Here is a 19,273-nt window from a genome sequence, read left to right as displayed (position 1 = left end):
TACTCGCCTGAGTTAAATGAACTGAACATGAACAAAATAGTACTCGGCTCGGCTCATTTACACCCCTAGTAATTTTCAATCTATATAATAATCAACATTTGTTGTTATGATTAAAAATAGCTTATCATCAATATCTTAAAATGCAAAAATAATACTTGATCGTTTTCTTATAATAGACAACAAAGTTATTAAATAACAACTTTTCAAACTCAACTTCAACAGTTCGGTTCGTAACAACTCAACTCAGCAGCAGCAGATCTGCAGGTGTTATCATCAGAGATAGTAGCGGAGCCCACATCAAGGCATCTATGTTCAACCTCAACAACGCCAAATTATTTATAGCGGAAAGTATGACTCTTCATAAAGGAGTCCAACTATCTTTTCAATGTGGCATTCAAGACAATGAAATTGGAGGTGATAATATATTAGTCATCAACTCAATAAAAGGAATTCGGGCAATATCTTTTTTAAAAAAAAAATAAAAAAATCACAACCTCGTTCTGTAAATAAACTGAGCATATTTGGGCTTGGATTGAAAGATGAGCAATTGAATAACAAAACTTTTTACAGCCCAAAGTTAGGTATTGTAGTTACAGCTTAGCCTTACGCGCCTTATCTTTCTTCCCTACCCAATTCTCTCTCTTCCTCTGCCTTCAAAAAAACTCAACAACAACAACAAAAACCTTCAAATATTTCACAAATTCAAATAAAATGAGCATAAATAACACACTCAATCCAACAATCAAAACTATTTCAATCTTCTCCCCTAAAACATCATCCAACCTTCAACAATTACCATTTCCAATCACATTTACTTCCAAACCACCCTCTAATTATTCACAACTTTCTCTCTCCTCAATCTCTCTCACAAGGAGGACATTTCTTCCTTCAGTTTCAGGCATTTGGGATGCTTTGACTGGAGGCTCCAACAATAATCCCCGCGAAGCTGCTCTTGCCATTCGCCGCGGTATGCAGCTGTTTAGACAGGTAATTTCTTTATTTTACGCGAGCAAAGTTGTCCCACATTGAAAAAAAAGGAATAATATCCGGCAATGGCAAAGTTGTCCCGTATTAAAGAAAGATAATTTTTGTGACATGGTTGATTTAGTTTGTTGATTTGCATAAACGCTAGAAAGGTAGTAGAATGGTGAGATAATACTCTCTCCATTCTACATTAATTAATGTATTGATTACTATAGGATGGAGAGAGTGTTATAATTCTGCTCCTTCTTTTAAATTTCTTGTAATATAATTCATCTCAATTAATTTATTTATTTATTTGAAATTTTTTTTTATTAATTACAGAATTATTTTAATTTATGAAGGGTGATGTAATGGGGTCTGTTGTGGAGTTTGATAAAGCAATTGAGCTTGATCCTCGTCAAAAGGCATGTATGTTTTAAAATTTAAGAAGAAAGCCGATTCATTTGTAACAAGTTATAAATAAAACGTTTACTAATTATTTTTTCGATGTGGGTCTTTTTCAGATCTTTGGCAAAGAGGATTGTCTCTTTACTATCTAGACAGGTATTATCTGCTTACATAAATCCTAATTTTCCCTGGAAAAATATGCTTCTAATGTAATTAACCAATTACTCAATATGAATATATGATAGCTAAATAATGATGGACAATGTCTGTTAGCCATAAACTTTGCAGTTGTAGAGCATATATACGAAGTATATTGATAACACCAAACAGTTGATTCAATCCTCTTTCAAACACTTAACTTTTAGAGAATAAATGTGGCAATTTTGAACCTTTGGTGTTTGAAAAGTAAATGAAACTGTCTTGTTCTTGGAGTAATTTTGAGACAAATTAAATGCTTTTGATAGATTTGAAGAAGGCGCGGAGCAATTCAGGTTGGATGTAGCTCAGAACCCAAATGATACAGAGGAGTCAATTTGGTGCTTCCTTTGTGAAGCTCGACTTTATGGGGTTGATGAAGCTAGGGAACGATACCTTGAGGTTAGTTTGTTAAAACTTGAGCACTGAATTCTTGCAATTGAATGCTTAAATGTCTATGAACACTGATGTTACAGATTACCACCAGTTCTGTTTTCTGTGTCTGATTAAACATAACTGAATTCAACCATTTTCTTAGGTTGGTAGAGATCCAAGACCGGTGATGCGCCAAGTCTACGACATGTTCAAAGATGGTGGTGATCCTCAGAAGGTACTAGTTACAAATATAATTGATTCAGGTTTTCTATCTTTTTGTTTTCATAGAAGATTAACTTGACTGATAACCAACTGTCATAACTGGAATAAAGTGGTTTTTGTAATTTCTTCTAGCTAATTAGATTATAGACATTGCAGTATGGCTTGCTAAGAATTCTTGTATGTGGGAGTGGGACAAAATACCCCTTTGCATTACATGAAACTAGAAAGAAACTATTACTCTTTGCATTTCAAAATTTGCGCTTTTGTTAAATGATTTTATCTGAAGTTAATCAGAGATCTGTTTCTTCCGTATTGTCAATGAATCCTGTACATATCTGCTTAATTCTGAATCAAATTTCCAAAGAGCTTAAATTCTGGAGCAACTCTTAGACATTATTTGGTGGGGTGGGGTGGGGGTTTGGAGGGTATGTGATCTGCTCATGCTCCAGTATGTATTACTGAATATACTCTAATCTACGATTTCTTTCTTTGTAGCTGGTTGATACATTCTCAAACAGTCGAGATGGAGAATATTTTTATGCATCTCTGTATGCTGGCCTCTATCATGAAGCAATGGTATTGACTATTGAATCCCTTTATTCTCATGAATTTCATGTTGTCAATGCATATTCAAGTGTAATTAATTACGATGCTTGTATAAGTTGTATCCATTAGTCCACGACAGCCTCAACTGGGTTTCTGATTGTGCAGGGTCAAGAAGATGCAGCTAAGAAATATATGGTTGCTGCTTGCCAATCCCCTTATGCACAAAGGTCTATCACCATAATCCATACCTATAAATTTACAGACTGCTTTTGTTATAATAATCTAAATTTCTTGCCAAAATCTTCATTTCAGGTCTGATGATTACATGGCTTCTTTAGCCAAGGTCCATTGTATCTGTAGAAACTGGAGCTTAAATCCAACTTCAACTTGAGACCAACATTTGGCCTAAGCTTATTATCATATTCAAATCCACCTTAGATCTGTGTTTCGACATGAAAGACGATGTAATTGCCTTGAGTAATATATGAAGAGATCTTGGCATAGCAGTCAAGACATTTTTACTTGCAATTGTTAAATATGCAAGGAGTTTGGTCATGAATTACCAAAATTTTGGCAATTCCAATTTTAATTAATTACGATCCCCGAATACATTTATGTAGATAATGTGGATGGCTACTTTGTTTTTGAAAAACTTCGTTGTAAAAGATCAGCTATAATTACAAATTTTAACGTTGTATCCTCCCACCTCGATCAGTTGTCAAAAAAGGAACCAAGTTAACGTTGCTAATTTCTTCCCATATTAATTTATTTATTATAAAACATTAAAACTTAGAATTGTAGAGCTTTACCCTAGTAAGAGGGAGCCCTTCCAGAAATTCTCGACGGCCAAGGTCAAGCCCAGGCCGAAGAGGGGGTTTGGAAATAGTTTTCAACCAGCAATTGACGCGCCTCGGTTATTACCTCACTAGCTGCGTCATTGCCCCAAGCGCAAAGATAATTCCTACTGAGTTCAAAGTTTGTTTTTATATCCCTTCTTTGCTTGCAGTCTATATTCATCTGTCGATGTGGGATACTTTCTGGTGTATATCATGCGCAATAATGAACATCCTCTCTTGAGTCTTTTCACGATTTACGGCCCATTAAAGCGATTGTTGTAGGTTGTTATGACTTATGACATTATGAGTATTGTTTAATTTATATTGAAGGCTGGTAATCAAATTAAATACTCAAACATACTTAGAGCAACTTCAATTGTTGTAGCTAGGGACTTGCTTGCAATTTTTAAAAGTCTCTATCTTCTAGCTTGACCATTGGAGCTACAAAATACAATTAGCTTCAAGTTAATTTGCTTGAGAAAAAAGTTTCCAAAATTTTAGGAGATTAATATATTAAATAATAAAATTTATTTGAGAAAGTCAAACTTATTTAATTAGCTAGCTAATAGCCAACCATTAAGATACAAATTAGCTAAAATGAAAGATAACTTAAAATTATACGTGGCATGACAAGCTAATTTTACAATTAGCTTACCATTAGTATGCTCTTATCATTCATATTATTTATTTATTTTTTATTTTTTTATTTTTTTTATTTTTTTTGCGGATTAGATACTTTAAAAGTGAGACGAAAAGGATAAGAGATCATCACCCTCAAAGTGTCTATAGTAAGGATGGACCCCCCTAACTTTAAAGTTAGAATGTACAATTTTGATATGTTTTGAGTTTTTTTTCATCCCGGCTTTGTTCTCTATGTCTATTTGATATGTTTTAAGTTTTTTTTTACTGTGATCTAGTATAAAAATAAAACCAAAAAAAGTAAATAATACAAGTAAGAGCTAGGTGAATAGATCGAGAACAAATTGAATTTTTTCATCTTTACATTTATAACTAATGATTTTACGTCATCCGGGAATATAATTTATTGTAGACTTATTTCACTACTGATAGATGAAAGCTACAACATAACATGAACTATGGGAACTATACCCCAATTTTTAAATAAGATAGGATGAGCCACTCACAATAATATTGTTATTGATTAATGAATTATAGGTACATTGTGGGACATCAATCATAGGCCATATCAGCATATTCGTGGTTGATCAAGCATAACATACTTGGATATTCTTAAACGCGATCCCAAAGTTCCCTCGTTGGCATATGCCTGTATTATATGCTATGCCCGCCAAGGCGGCAACATCACTGCTACGCGCCTACATACAAGTTACAAACTTGTCAAATTTGGCACCACAAGCACGTAAGACCGTAGGCCTTAGGTTAAATCGGGTTGATCCATACGGCGTTTCCGTTTGATAGAAGACTTTTTTCTTACTCGCCACATAGAAGCTTCTATAATCTTTTTATTTAGTTCATCTGAATCTTTCTCGGCTCTTAATTTAAAATATAACTATTAGTATTTTTTTTAATTTAATTCATATAATGTATTAAACCACGTTATTATGCTATGCGGCCTATTTGAAAGTTGAAATAAAATGATAAAAAAAGGAGTTGCCGTAATTTGATAAGGAAATTCGTTTGTTTACGGCAATGATGGTATATGATTCTAGTTATCGAGTACTAAATCAAATATAAACTTGTTTTGATTAGTAACCAAGGTTATGAAGTATAACGACTATAAACAAGTGAAAAACATCCAAAGTGACTTATTCATAATAAATGTGACTAGTTCTCAAGGCAGTGATCCAATTATATTAATCCAATGTCTCTTAATTCCACTTTTCTATATAAGACAACATACTTACATTTTTATATACGTAAATATAATGTACATAGTATATAAAAACTTATAAAATAAAATAGGATCCGTATCTATATAAATTTTTGTGAAAAAGAATCCGGATCCGTATCTATATAATTTTTTTGTGAGACAAATTTGATCAAAATAGGATCATTATTGTGGAATTGAAGGTGTATTGTATTAATTTGTCCCATTTTGTGATTACAAACTTCATCTTGCATTTGTGTCAATCCATAAAAGAAACAACAGAAAACACTTTGGCTAAACACCGAAAATGATTAAATTGAATGAGAAAAAGTCGAAATAATAACAAGTTTAACAACTACTTGTTGTCTTAAAAGAATATTCCACACAAATCATCCCAAAATTCTTTCGTAAATTCCAAAATACCATCCCAAAAATCCAAACAAAATCACACGAAATTACACGTGGCAACTAATGACACCCACCTTAAAAAAAAAACAAGTATATTTCTCCGCAAATATGGCGCACAACAAATCCTCCTCTTCTTCCCCTCCATTTTATTTCTCCTCCACATTATATTATACAAAAGTGACACTACAAAATTATTCAAATTCTTCATAATTTATAGTAATTGTTTGATTGTTACGTTGATTTCATATGTCGTCGTCGGCAACGGAGAAGTTGCTCGGCGACAATGAGCGGGTGCACTACACACCAATGTCGTCGTCGGTTAAAACAACTTTATTACGGCAAGGCTCCGATATTACGGCGGCGATGAGTTCTCCGATTTTCGAGGAACTTCCAAAGGCGACGATATTGTCGGTATCAAGGCCTGATGTTAGTGATATTACTTCTCTGCTTCTTTCTTATACTTACACCATTGAAGTCCAGTACAAGCAGGTTCACTTTCTCTCTCCTCTAGTTTTCTCGTAAGAAAATGTCATTGCAAAATTGATGATGTTGAATTATTTAATTTTTGTATTTTTTTGTTATAAATTTGTTTGTTGTTCTGTAATTTTGTGTGATTGTAATAATTCTTTTTGTTTATTTATTGAAATGGTGGAATAATTTGCAAAACTCTGTTTTTTAGGTTTAATTTTAATGTCGTTTAGTATCTTGGAAGTATATATTAATAATTAATTACCTAATAAATATTCTTGTGTAGTATTCGTAGCAGGTAGATTGATGCTTTGCTTATAATATTAGTAGCAGATTGCCAGATTGTGAGTTTAAGCTCCTTAATTAGGTAGATTTTTGATGTATTGGTTATTATATTATTTAAGATTAAGCTTAGTTGGTAGATTATGTCTCATACTACTTACAACATTTTGAGTGGACGCGATTGCAAACATAGTTTTGACAATCGACATTTTTTAGTTATAATCTGTTACATACGATTGTCAAAAAAAAAAAAAAAAAAGGGATACATACTATGTTTGCAAATAGTCCATTCGATATCTTTCTTACATATTAACTTTTGTTTCCATATAATATAACATTACATAAAAAGTTAATATAGTATTTTGAATATATACATTAAGATAAAGCCACCATATCTTACATACTACAATAACTTTTGTTTTCATGTAATATAGTAGTAAAAAAATTGGTCAAAGTGTTATGAGTAATACAGGACTATGGAGTATGATTGTTTGAAGTTTTCTACTTGCTTGTTGATTGTATCACTGGCAAACTAAGAATTAGAGGCATGTAAATATATTATCGTGATCGCGACTGAAATTAAATAATGGTGCTAGATTATGTTTCCGGATTCATTATCTTTGTGCAGTCATTAGTCCTAACTCCTTAAAGTAAAGTCTTTGGTACGGTGATAAGAAGAATTTGTTGTGGGCATGTGACATGTATATTTATCAGGGTACGATTCTCTTCATTATTCTTGAATGTTGAATGCTACATAGACGGCCTTGTGATTTCTTTTTGAAGCCATGTTTGCTTTAGTTACACGCGAGTATGTATCCAAGTGCAAGACTCGACCATGTTATGAAAAGTTAGCATGTTTAGGTCTAAAGCGAAGTGTACTCTTTTAGAGTGTGAATTTCCAATAAGCATAGTTTTATGTGAGGTAAAGTCACTAAAATGTGTATTTTTGTGATAATTTCGCATGCTGAGTGTTCAGTATCTCATATCGTGTATGTACTTGAGTTAAAATGAAGAAAGTTCCAGTGTTGGACAGGAAGAGTCAGATGTTATAAGGAGAATTAGGACTAGTTGGCCAATCTTCAAGTGCACTTGCAGTATTGGACAAACTTAGCTGACTCCGTATAAGACGAAGCATACATGAAAAGGTTATTTGTCCATCTGCTCTTGCTAAAACGCATTGATAGAAAAGTCATGCATGGCGCATCCTGATTCTCTTGTGCAATGGTGTTTTTTCATGATATGTTCCGGTCAATTTTACAGTTTCTGAAACTCTAATTGTGCTCATTATTCTGATCAAGTTTTTGATCGATATGTATTTGATTTATGTGGAAGACATTCTTCTAGAGTAAAGTGTGCAATTTTCACTTTCTTTGTTCCAATTTACCATAGAATTCATCAGAATTTTTATTTGAACAGTTCAGGTGGCTGCTACAAAAGAAAGCTACACAAGTTCTCTCCTTGCACATTTCTTTGAAGAAACGAGCAATCTTTGAGGAATTTCATGAGAAGCAAGGGCAGGTATGTATTTAATATCTTTTAATCATTTTGTTTTCTACCTTTAAGTTAAAAACTATGAACTTTATTTTGTGCCTACTAAGTCATTCTGTTGTCATTGAGCTCTACTATGATTAGTCATGTAGGATTAGGGACCAATAAATTAACGACTGTACTTTATGCTTTTATGAAGCTCTGACATCTTTGTAATTTATGCACGTTGCAAAGGTGAAAGAATGGCTTCATAATCTAGGAATATTAGATCATGCAGCAGTAATAATGCATGATGACGATGATTTTGATGATGATGTAGTTCGCGGTCACCAGGATAGTAGTTCACGTTATCAGTGAGTGGCTCTTTGTATCTTGTTTTTCTTTACAGCTTCAGATTTGAGGATTTCTTGGACTCTGTAACCTGTATTTAAACATGGTTCTCATGCAGCAACATTCCCTCTAGAGCTGCTTTTTCCATCATTAATCCATCTGTTGGAAGGCAAGAGTTCGTTGCAGACAAAGCAAAGGTCGCAATGCAGGGATATTTGAATCATTTTTTAGGCAACTTGGAAATTGTAAATTCTCGACCGGTGAGTTGAGTATTAACTGGAACTTTGTACAGCTGAGAATGAGAAAGCATTTTCTCCCCTAAAATCTAAGCATTTCCATTCTTATTTCATTAGTGGCATATTTTTTTAATAGTTGGAGACTTGGAGTCAATAACTCTTCACTTATATGTGATTATATGTTTAAATCCAGTAACAACAAGTTACAATATGTATGTTTTGGAACATTTTCTTATTATGTGTCCCCTTCTAGGCTTCTAGTATAAGCTATTTTCTTTTATTGCCTTTTAAACATTGGTCTTTTTTAACTTCACTCCTAAAATCTTTGGCTCTGTCTTGAAATCTTTTATTAATAATGTGTGTCGTGCCTCTGAATTAGAGCATAATTCATTTGATTCACCTTTCTTATGTTGACCTGAATATAAAAGCGTTTTCATGGTCACTAAATTGGATTTCTTTTGAGAAAAATAATTACTTCATTGAGTCTATAGACTCCATACACTGATACACATGACTTGTATCGCCATTTTGCTGCAGTGTATAGATAAAGTGCTATTGTGCATCCCCTAAATTGTATATGCTTTAATCACTGGTTCCTTCTCGAGGATATATTATTAGTCGGTATCATAATTTGTGCCCCCTATGTTGCTCTCTGTCCACTTATCATTAGAGTTCATGAATTACAGGTGTGTAAGTTTTTGGAGGTCTCCAAACTATCATTTCTACAAGAATATGGCCCAAAATTGAAAGAGGATTATGTGTCAGTGAATCATCTAGTGAGAATGCCAAGGAAAAATGTCACCAGACACTGTTTCCCTTGTCAGTTGTTTGGTTGTTGCCGATGGCAAAAGGTGATTCATGTTTTATATTGCTGTGACTTTCTATGTATTTTACAGCCAAATTGAGCTCTATTATACCTTTATGCAGGTGTGGGCTGTGCTAAAGCCTGGCTTCTTAGCCTTTCTAGAAGATCCTCTTGATACGAAATTATTGGACATAATTATTTTTGATTCATTACCATCCTCATGTAATGAAAAAGTATATCTCGCTTATGAGATCAAAAGCCGCAAGCCCCTACATTATTCATTTCAGGTATGTTTCCAGACATAAAACCTTATCGTAACCGAAGGATTTTAGCTTGTATCCTTGTTAAAATGCATTTGGTTCACACCCACAGACAAAATCTTGATGTAATATTGTCACTGTGATTGCCTGTTGGTGAGTGGTCTTGGTTGAAAATTACACTACAGTTGATACAATTCAAAAATTAAACGTGTCAATTGGATGAATATCTGAGAGAGAAACATGAATTTTACCTGCTGAGAAAAGCTGTGCTGTGCAGCATGTAAAATTTTATGGTCTAAAAGGCTGTTCTTGCCATCCGGGGAGATCAGCATGAATATATTGTTATTATTGTATCCTAATTGGGAAATTCATGAGTTTAGCTAAGCTAGTAGATGTTAACTTCTGTAAACTGTAACCTGGCTGACGACTAGGTGTCTCACTGTTTCATACTCTTTTAGACCTCTAGTCCTCCTGTTCTGCTTTGTTTTTCTTATTTGAATTTTCAAGTTACTAACTTTGGAAGTTTAGTCTAGTGATTTAAGAATATCTGTCAGGGACTATCAGGAGAATTGCAAGCCACAACCTCCAAATGCAAGCCGCCACCACCACCCCCCTTCCCCTCTCTAATTTTTGGGCAAAGTTTCCCACCTTTGATTGTAAAAGGTTCAGTAAGAAAAGAACTGTGGAATTTAATGTGTACTAATTAGATTATGTATATTAGCAAATAACCATAATTGTCAAAGAACCAACTCAACCAAAGGTGATGATTGGAGACCTAAGTTTGGTTTTACATTCTACTTGATGTAGACAAAATGTGCATCGGAGTTTCAAAATATCTAAACCTTCTAACTAATTGATGGTTTCTTACTAGTCAAATGTTTTAGTACAGGCAAACTCTAGTTGTCTAGGATCTATGTGCTCTGACATGACATAACCTTTGATGCTTTCTTATAGCATTGATGTGCCTCTAAGCCTTGCTAACTCTGTATTTTTCTTTGGAATTGTCTCAACTCGCTAGCTCTCCTGTGGAAACTGGAGTGTAAGGCTGAGAACTTCCAGCAGCAACAAAGTCAAAGACTGGGTAGCTGCAATTAATGATGCTGTTCAAAGGCCACCTGAGGGTTGGTGCCATCCTCATCGTTTTGGCTCTTTTGCACCTCAAAGGAAGAGTGAGGATGGGAGCGAGGCTCAATGGTTCATAGATGGGGAATCGGCGTTTGATGCTATTGCTACAGCCATTGAGAGTGCTAAGGCAGAGGTTGGTTCCTAAAACAGCAAGATCATTGGCTAATAATTATTATAAGATTTATAACCAATGCTCAGAATTTTGTTGCAGATATATATTACTGGTTGGTGGCTCTGCCCAGAGCTATATCTGAGGCGTCCTTATTCAAATCATGAGACCTCTCGGTTAGATGTCTTACTTGAATCAAAGGCGAAGGAAGGGGTTCAGGTACATATTTATTTAATAGTTTTTTCCTCCTCTTATATGGATATAATTGATGGTTTCTTTCTCTGTGGAATTGACCCTCTGTCATGTGCATAATCTAGTAAAGAGATTGACTGACTTTGATTCTTGCGTTGAACGAATCTTAATAACATTTAATATCCTTTTTACGTGAATCAAGTTAGAAGGGTATGCTTCGCTAATGAGGGGTTTGTACTTCTGTGAGGCACCATCTAACCTACTAAGTCAAACACTGAAATATATATTGAAATTGATGGGAAGGGGGGGATGGAAGTTGGTATTTGTGACTGACCACAGGCTGGGATGAAGGAAGTAGAAGTTTTGTGTTGAACCAAGTAGAGCTGAAATAATCATATAGTGAGATAATTGAGGAGCTTGTACTTCATGTCACATGAATCAAACTCTGAATGGGTGCTAAAAGGGAGGGGATGGGGTTATTTGAGTAGAAAAAAGCAACTTTAGCTAACTAATTTTGCAATTTCAAAAAGCCAGGTTGTTTGTTTTATCTTAAATCTATTGGGATCAAAATTTTTAATTAAGTAAGGTCAATCTAATTTCTAGCGACTTACCATACTTCTCAAGCTTTTCATTGCTGTGTTAACTAAGCTTGATTTCTATTTCTGACAATTATCCTCACTCGTTAACATCTTCAAGTTTCAGGTCTTGCACTTTCAAGCTTTCATGAATTAAAAAATTTCCACATGCAGTTTGTTCACTTGTATAATGAGAGGACAGTAGGAAACCGTTGTGCTAAGATGTGCAGGGTTGATATTGTTTCTTGAATTCTTAAGAATGAACAACTAACAAAGTCTTAGTGGTTTCTGTATTGTTTATTTGACTACTATCATTGCGGTGCAGATTTATGTGCTTCTTTACAAAGAGGTTTCTATAGCTTTGAAAATTAACAGTCTTTATAGTAAAAGAAGACTCCTCAACATTCATGACAATGTGAGAGTGTTGCGCTATCCTGACCATTTGGCAACTGGAATATATTACTGGTGTGTAGCCAAAAAAATACTTATTAGTATTGTCTTTCCAATTTTATGCATGCTGTAAGTCAATTTTGTAGAACTCGATTCTTGTCAGGTCACACCATGAAAAGATCGTTGTTGTTGATAACCAAATATGCTTTATTGGAGGCCTTGATTTGTGCTTTGGACGTTATGACACAGTTAGTCACAGAGTGGGTGATCTTCCTTCCCAAATTTATCCAGGAAAAGATTATTACAACCCCAGGTTTCACACTGTTTTTGATATTCTAGATAATCTTAACAATTATAATCTTTCCAATTACTTCTATTTCAACACCAAGTTTTCAGTCTACTCTATTCAAAAATTATTTTGTATATTATATATGTCTTTATATATTTATTATTTATTGTTATAGAGAGTCAGAACCAAATTCTTGGGAAGACATGATGAAAGACGAATTGGATCGCCAAAAATATCCTCGTATGCCATGGCATGATGTTCACTGTGCTCTTTGGGGACCACCCTGTCGTGATGTTGCTAGGCACTTTGTTCAGCGGTGGAACTATGCTAAGGTAGATTTTATAATTCTTTGAATTTTTGTTTTGGCATGTATTTGCCAAAGTTTACTTCTGAGTTCTGACGTGATTTTCCATCATCATGGCAGAAAAGTAAAGCTCCGTATCAACGGACAATACCTCTGCTCATTCCTCGTCATCACATGGTTCTTCCCCATTATTTAAGAAGTACAGAGATTAACATCCCGAAGAATGAGGAGCGACATAGTGAAAACACAAATAGACAGGGTCTCTTTTCTCCAGAATCACCAGAATTGGATGTCCCACTGCTTCTGCCTCGAGATTCAGAAGCAGTAGATGCATCAAGATGTAATAATACCGTTCAAAATATTCAAAATATCTTTGATTGGAAACACGATGAACATGGAACTTCATCTTTCCATGATGCTAAAGCTGAATCTGTAACCCAACATACACAACTTGATGAGTTAGTCGATCAAGCTCAACCTGAAAACATGTCTGATCAAATGCTGTCCTCTTCTACTCCGAATTCAGTTGAGTGGTGGGAAGCACAAGAGCAAGGTAAACAGGTTGATTTCACAAGTGAACCTTCCCAAATTGGTCCCCGTACTTCATGTCATTGTCAGGTATCTTCTGATTGCATTATTGTGATGCACCTGTAGGAAAATTGCTTGACTTTAGTGGAGATCTGTGAGATCAATGATGACTAATTGGCAGTTTCTAATATGTCAAATTAAAACATTTAGTAATATAACTACCACCTATATTTCAATGTTCAGGGGGTTGCTGTTACAACATATATAGTAGAAGCTGCTTAATCAGAAATTCAGAATAGTACTGCATGTCCGTATTCTAGCACATATGATCTTTTCGTAGTTCCTTGAATGATGAGATATCACTTATAGACCTTGCAAAACAATCTTGTCTTTCTATCCAAAACTTGTTTATTAAAAATCAGGGGCTGCTTCTTATCTTTTTAGCCTAATCTCCACTCCCCCAGCTACTATTTAGCTCTAACCTCTTGCTCTTGCTCTCTTCCTCTCTAGTTACTTGGTGCTCCCATGTCTGATACATATCCTACACCTCAATCTGACATGAATACTTGATTAAATGGGTACATTCTTATATGTAATAGGAAAATCAAAAATATTAATAATCTTTCCGTATCCAAGGGCACTCATGCTAGATACTTCTAAAAGGTTCAACTCCTGTGAAGTCATATAGCTTTTTACTTAATTTCCATATCACTGCTGTATGTATCGTGGCTCATTGTAAGTATGCTTTAGGACCTCTTTGAATGAAAATTATCTATATAGGCATTATGCCAATTATGGTGAAATTTGCTCAAGGTAACTTTTAATTAACCATAATCACAGGTGAAGCAAGGCAGTATTGATTGAAAATGACATAGTCACATAGATGTTCAAAAATCAAAGATATTCATCTTCTGTTAGGCATTGGGGATTTCAAATCACTTTTGAGCCTTTTCCCCTCATTATTTGTTGAAGTTTTTAATAGTTTAATGCTTTTACTAAATTGACTAAATTCTGATCTCCTTCTCATTGCATTCAATGTGTCTAGATTATCAGAAGTGTTAGCCATTGGTCTGCTGGAACAAGCCAAGATGAAGAAAGTATTCACAAAGCTTATTGTTCCCTTATTGAGCAAGCAGAACACTTTATTTATATTGAGGTAAACTCATTGAACAAGTGAAGTGAGGTTGTCATAGAAAAGGCTTCATCATTCATTATCTGGTCTACAGATTAATGATTATTATTTCAGATTCTTGGTATAACAGTGCATTACATTTTGAATGTCAAGCAGCTCTATTCACACAAATAATTTTGATATGTACTCATTCTCTTGAAATTAACTGCACTACTATACCCTTCTCTCCAGCATTTGTTTTAGCATGTCGTGCTCTATAAAACACCTTTTATTTGTAAATATAACACTGGTTTATTGTAGTGAATGTTCACATTGCTATGCATGCTCTCTAATATCTCTAGATATGACTCCCTTGCTTATTCGTTTCCCTCATTTTTGCTGCTCCAGAATCAGTTTTTCATATCAGGCCTTGAAGAAGATGACATAATACAGAATCGAGTCATGGAGGCTTTATGTAGGCGTATACTCCTAGCACAAAAACAACAAAAATGCTTCAGAGTTATTATAGTCATACCTCTGATGCCGGGATTTCAGGTATTAATTGTAAATTTCATCCTGGGTGGTAAAAAGTGCTGACTTATTCTTACCTTTTTTTTTTTTTTTTTTTTTTTTTTTTGAGGAAGACTAATTCTTACCTTTGGCTTTGTTTTTTTTTGGCAAAATTAGGGTGGTATGGATGATGCTGGTGCAGCTACTGTAAGAGCCTTAATGCATTGGCAATATCGAACCATTTGCAGAGGAGAAAACTCAATATTCCATAAACTTAAGGCTGAACTTGGTTCGAAGACAGATGATTACATTTCATTTTATGGCCTTAGAACATATGGCAGGCTTTATGAAGGTGGACCTCTGGTCACCAGCCAGGTAATTCTATTATGTCACGTCATGGCTTTTGAAGGGTTTGACTGCTTTGTCTAGGTATTAGGTATTACTATCCCTTGCGATACTTATGACTTAGGAACAATTTCCCTCCTCACAATTTTGTACTCCTTAAAGCATTAAAGGAATTAAAATTTCCTTGGGTGGTTACTTGTTTTGATGAAGTCCATGAGCAATGAATTCTACCAATGGTATTTGTGTGTCTACCTATGATGAATCCTATTCTGTATTTGAAACTGCATTCAATCAGCTTTAGTGCATTCTGGGAAGGAAAGAACCACTGAGAACAATGAAAATAAGTAGTTTTATTGCATTGTTTTCATTATGTGTAATACATTTTGGCTTAGAGAGGAACTTTGTTTACATTGACTAAATGAGTAATATCTGATAAGCAAACCAAATAGAGCAACAGAAAGTAATTTAATCATCTCAAAATAGAAATTTTCATATATGAACAAGATATGCTGTCAGCTTATGCTTTTTACTGCATAAATCAAAGATAATTGTTTTTTTCCCCTAACTTGCAGTCGTGTGATTTTTCAGGTATATGTCCATAGCAAGCTGATGATAATTGATGATCGTATTGCTTTAGTTGGGTCATCCAACATTAATGACCGGAGCTTGCTTGGATCAAGAGATTCTGAGGTACTCTTATCTGCTTTTTATTTAAATAGGAGCTGTCTTACTCTGTCAACAAGGTGGTTTTATCTACACAATCATGAGTATTAGAGAATAAATGCCTATGAAGCTGTGACTACTGAAGATCCATTTCTCCATTTTGTATCCTATTATACTCTTATTGTGCCACACCACTTGTTGTATCTGTTAAAGCACCAATAACATATTCATAAATTGATGGTGCGTCAAAAAATCAAGAGGAGACAGGAGTCATAGGACACAAGATGGGACATGATCTTGCCTAATATTAGCACTGTCTGTTTCCAAAGTGGGGATTTCCACAGTGGGGAAAAGAAAACTACTCCCAAGCTTGTAGCAGTTAATTGAGAGGAATAAGTTATAAAACCTGAAGTGTCACAATTGCTCATAATTTATGATAAGAGGAAAAAGTTATTGAAGTTTGCCTGAGGATTTCAGTATTGGTTCTGACAAAGCAGTGCTTTGATATTCACCTATTGATTAAAGCACTTACCCATGAACCTTCACTTAGGTGATAACTGATGATTGGGGATATTGTCTCTTACATGACATTCTTTTCATAATTTTCCAAAATTCGTTGCTCTTTTTCCCTCTTTTCTAGGGCAGGTGTAACAGCTGTGATCCTAGTCCAGTTCAAATTTCCTTAGTATGGGTATCAGACATTAATTCCTAACTTTATCAACTGTGTATAGATTGGAGTAGTTATCGAAGATAAAGAGTTTATAGAGTCATCTATGAATGGACAATCTTGGATGGCCGGAAAATTCAGCTCAAGTCTCCGACTTTCCCTATGGGCTGAGCATCTTGGACTTTCTTCTGGAGAGGTAAGATTTACTTCACCGTGCTACTCTAAGCCATTGATCTAGTTTTGTCTTCAACTATAAAGTGGTGGTGGAATTCTATATAATAATCCGATTTTACTCCTTCAGATGAATCAGATCAAAGATCCTGTGGCTGACAAAACATACAAAAATTTATGGATGGAAACTGCCAAGGTTTGTGAAACAATTTATTTAAGTCCAGCATTTTTCTATATTTCTATTGTATAGAACTATAGTTGAGAAGTAAATATGTACAAACTGTTCTAAAAAAGAGTGGTGCAATCAGGTTTTATGCCACCAGATTACTTGCACCTTTCCGATAGTTGAACTGCATGCAGTTGCCTTGGCCTTTTCACTCATTCATATTTTCCTTGTTAATACACATTTTAATCATATGTTTTGTCTGTCTTTTTTTTTTTTTTTTTTCCCTTCCCAGGTGAATGCTTTGATTTATGACGTCGTCTTTGGATGCACACCAAATGATCGTATACACTCCAAGTATGTTTGTTCTTTAACTTGAACTTGTACTTGCTGAGCATAATGCTGCTTTTGTGTTGTTCACATTATATTTTCCTCTTGTGCAGGAATGCTTTTAGACAAGAAATGTCGCAGTTGACAGAGAGTATTGGTTATACAACCATAGATTTTGGTGTAGCGCCTCAAGTGGTAAAGTTTAATGAAGATGGGATGCTTAAGACATTAGATCCTCTAGAGATGTTGAAATCGGTCAAGGGTAACATTGTTTGCTTTCCCTTGGAATTCATGAAGGACGAAGATTTGAGACCTATGTTCCACGAAGGAGAGTTTTATACTTCTCCTGAAGTATTTCACTAGCATGCTTTACATGTTCATGGTAAGCATACATAAAGCGGTTAGTTGTGACTTGTGAATATGATTTAGCTGTTTTTTTTTTTGTTTTTTTTTTATTTTTATTTTATTTTTTTAATTATTATTTATTTTTATTTTTTTTAATATTGAGAGTAAAAACTTGAAAGCTGGGTGGGATAGTCAGATAGACTATAGTCACTATACTATGGTTGTGTAGGAAATTCTTTGGGTGCTAGGTAGAACTCGTAGAAGATTCAATTTTTAGGGTCCCTCTTGTACAAGCGTTTTTTCTATACTAGTTTAAAACTCGTGTAAAATAGACAATTATTGATTTTTTGTTTTACTAGCTTGACAATAATAATGTACAGAAAATTTTGAATTTTGTCAAATGAATTTGACAATAATAATAAATATGAAATCACTTGACTTATCCATATACTATAAATACATTATATCTGTATATGCATAGGAGATTAGCATGGAAACTAATGTTGTTGTATTTCCAATAATTATGTTATGTGTGGGAGATATCCCACATAGAAAGAACAAAAATGTGATGTATTGTTTATACTATAAACAATTGGATATGATTTATGAAATGGGTTAAATGGTGTTTTGGATAAGTGTGCTAAGTGGCCTGTATGTAATTGTAATCAAGGACATAGAATAGACACAAAAAATATAATCCTAATATGATAATTTAATTTTTATATCCTTTCTCTCTGTTTTTTCCCTAAAAACTCTAGGAACTCATGATCGTTAGTACTAAACGCTCTTGATTGTATAAATCTTTGTATCCCAAAAACGTGTTCAATATAGCCTTGTTAGTATGGTGGGGTGAATAACGTTCTTAGAAAAATGTTCTTCGTACACACCTAGATCCATTATTTGTTTTGTTATTCCCTTTAATTTCTACCAACAACTGAAACTGGAATGGTAGCTTCCGTAGGTTCTATGATTTTGGTGAAAATAAAATTATTATATGCATACATGTATAATTTTTCCTTAAATCAAAATATGCGAGATTTGTTGCTCTTAGGGCCTGTTCTTCTACATTGAAATTCAATTCAGTTCGGTTTAGTTTGACTCAGTTCAATTCAGTTCAGTTCAGCTCCTAATTTCCTTCTCTTATAAAATATTCATTTCAGTTCAGTTCAGCTCAGTTCATTTCATTTCAACTCAGCTCAGTTTAGTTCAGTTCAGTTCAGCTGAGTTCAGTCAATGGGAACATGCCCTTACACCTATACTTGATAAAATCGACCCATATCCTATATCCAATTAACTAAGAGCTTGCCCTATTTAATATCAGTGATATACAATTTATGTTTAACATATGATAATTTTGTAAATATATTAACAATGTCATCCAATCACCATCAATTGAGGAGCCTACATTAATGAAAAATTGATTTATTACAAAAATGTCATGTGATAAACAGTTTTTGTTTATCACTGAAAGAAACTTGTATTTTCTCATTAACAATTAGAGAAATATAAATTTTAGCCATACAAGTAATTAAAATAAAAAAATTTTAAAAAAAATTAAAAAAAAAAAAAAAAAAGTCAAAATATGAGACGAAGAGATTATTTACTAACAACTCCACACGTTAAAACACAAAATTACAAGCTTCAATAGCTAAGCGTACATAACTACGAGTACATACAAAACAAAGGACCTTAGATTTTACCTCAATCTAAAAGGACCTTCCCTAAAAAAAGGTGAAAAGGACGTATTTTTGTTCTCACGGAATATTGGAGTGGTAATGGCAATAG

At 34.1% G+C, this 19,273-nt stretch overlaps 2 protein-coding genes and 1 non-coding gene across 3 annotated transcripts; 2 read left to right on the top strand and 1 right to left on the bottom strand.

The window, feature by feature from the left end:
- Positions 1–626: 626 nt before the first annotated feature.
- LOC145626538 (uncharacterized) lies at positions 627–3,391 on the top strand. The gene is made up of 8 exons (XM_081678985.1): positions 627–987; positions 1,326–1,392; positions 1,488–1,527; positions 1,836–1,968; positions 2,105–2,176; positions 2,659–2,739; positions 2,875–2,936; positions 3,022–3,391. Exons 1-8 carry the CDS (start codon positions 712–714, stop codon positions 3,098–3,100), a joined length of 810 nt encoding a protein of 269 aa, XP_081535111.1. The 5' UTR covers positions 627–711; the 3' UTR covers positions 3,101–3,391.
- Positions 3,392–3,510: 119 nt separating this feature from the next.
- On the bottom strand, positions 3,511–3,665 carry LOC145629574 (U4 spliceosomal RNA). The gene has a single exon (XR_014111739.1). It is a non-coding gene; the product is annotated as a U4 spliceosomal RNA (small nuclear RNA).
- Positions 3,666–5,928: 2,263 nt separating this feature from the next.
- Positions 5,929–17,824, top strand: LOC145626536 (phospholipase D zeta 2-like). The gene is made up of 20 exons (XM_081678984.1): positions 5,929–6,291; positions 7,969–8,070; positions 8,275–8,393; positions 8,489–8,630; positions 9,293–9,457; positions 9,534–9,698; positions 10,690–10,929; positions 11,008–11,124; positions 11,998–12,137; positions 12,226–12,375; positions 12,527–12,683; positions 12,776–13,273; positions 14,229–14,339; positions 14,703–14,849; positions 14,982–15,179; positions 15,738–15,839; positions 16,544–16,675; positions 16,781–16,846; positions 17,109–17,170; positions 17,257–17,824. The coding sequence occupies exons 1-20, from the start codon at positions 6,049–6,051 to the stop codon at positions 17,504–17,506; spliced, it is 3,306 nt and encodes a 1,101-aa protein (XP_081535110.1). The 5' UTR covers positions 5,929–6,048; the 3' UTR covers positions 17,507–17,824.
- The last annotated feature ends 1,449 nt before the right edge of the window (positions 17,825–19,273 follow it).

The sequence above is a fragment of the Chenopodium album genome, chromosome 4, assembly GCF_948465745.1.
Source record: "Chenopodium album chromosome 4, dcCheAlbu1.1, whole genome shotgun sequence".
Taxonomy (NCBI): domain Eukaryota; kingdom Viridiplantae; phylum Streptophyta; class Magnoliopsida; order Caryophyllales; family Amaranthaceae; genus Chenopodium; species Chenopodium album.
The sequence above is the reverse complement of the archived record's forward strand: the minus strand, read 5'-3'. Positions and strand labels throughout refer to the sequence as shown.

What these genes read in the sequence shown, in the direction of transcription:
- LOC145626538 (XM_081678985.1), top strand. Translation starts at nt 712, where the DNA reads ATGAGCATAAATAACACACTCAATCCAACAATCAAAACTATTTCAATC. An exon ending in ATGGTGGTGATCCTCAGAAG is followed by an intron (nt 2,177 to 2,658) that starts GTACTAGTTACA and finishes CTTTCTTTGTAG; the next exon opens with CTGGTTGATACATTCTCAAA. An exon ending in CAATCCCCTTATGCACAAAG is followed by an intron (nt 2,937 to 3,021) that starts GTCTATCACCAT and finishes TCTTCATTTCAG; the next exon opens with GTCTGATGATTACATGGCTT.
- LOC145626536 (XM_081678984.1), top strand. Translation starts at nt 6,049, where the DNA reads ATGTCGTCGTCGGCAACGGAGAAGTTGCTCGGCGACAATGAGCGGGTG. An exon ending in AGCGGTGGAACTATGCTAAG is followed by an intron (nt 12,684 to 12,775) that starts GTAGATTTTATA and finishes TCATCATGGCAG; the next exon opens with AAAAGTAAAGCTCCGTATCA. An exon ending in TTGGACTTTCTTCTGGAGAG is followed by an intron (nt 16,676 to 16,780) that starts GTAAGATTTACT and finishes TTACTCCTTCAG; the next exon opens with ATGAATCAGATCAAAGATCC.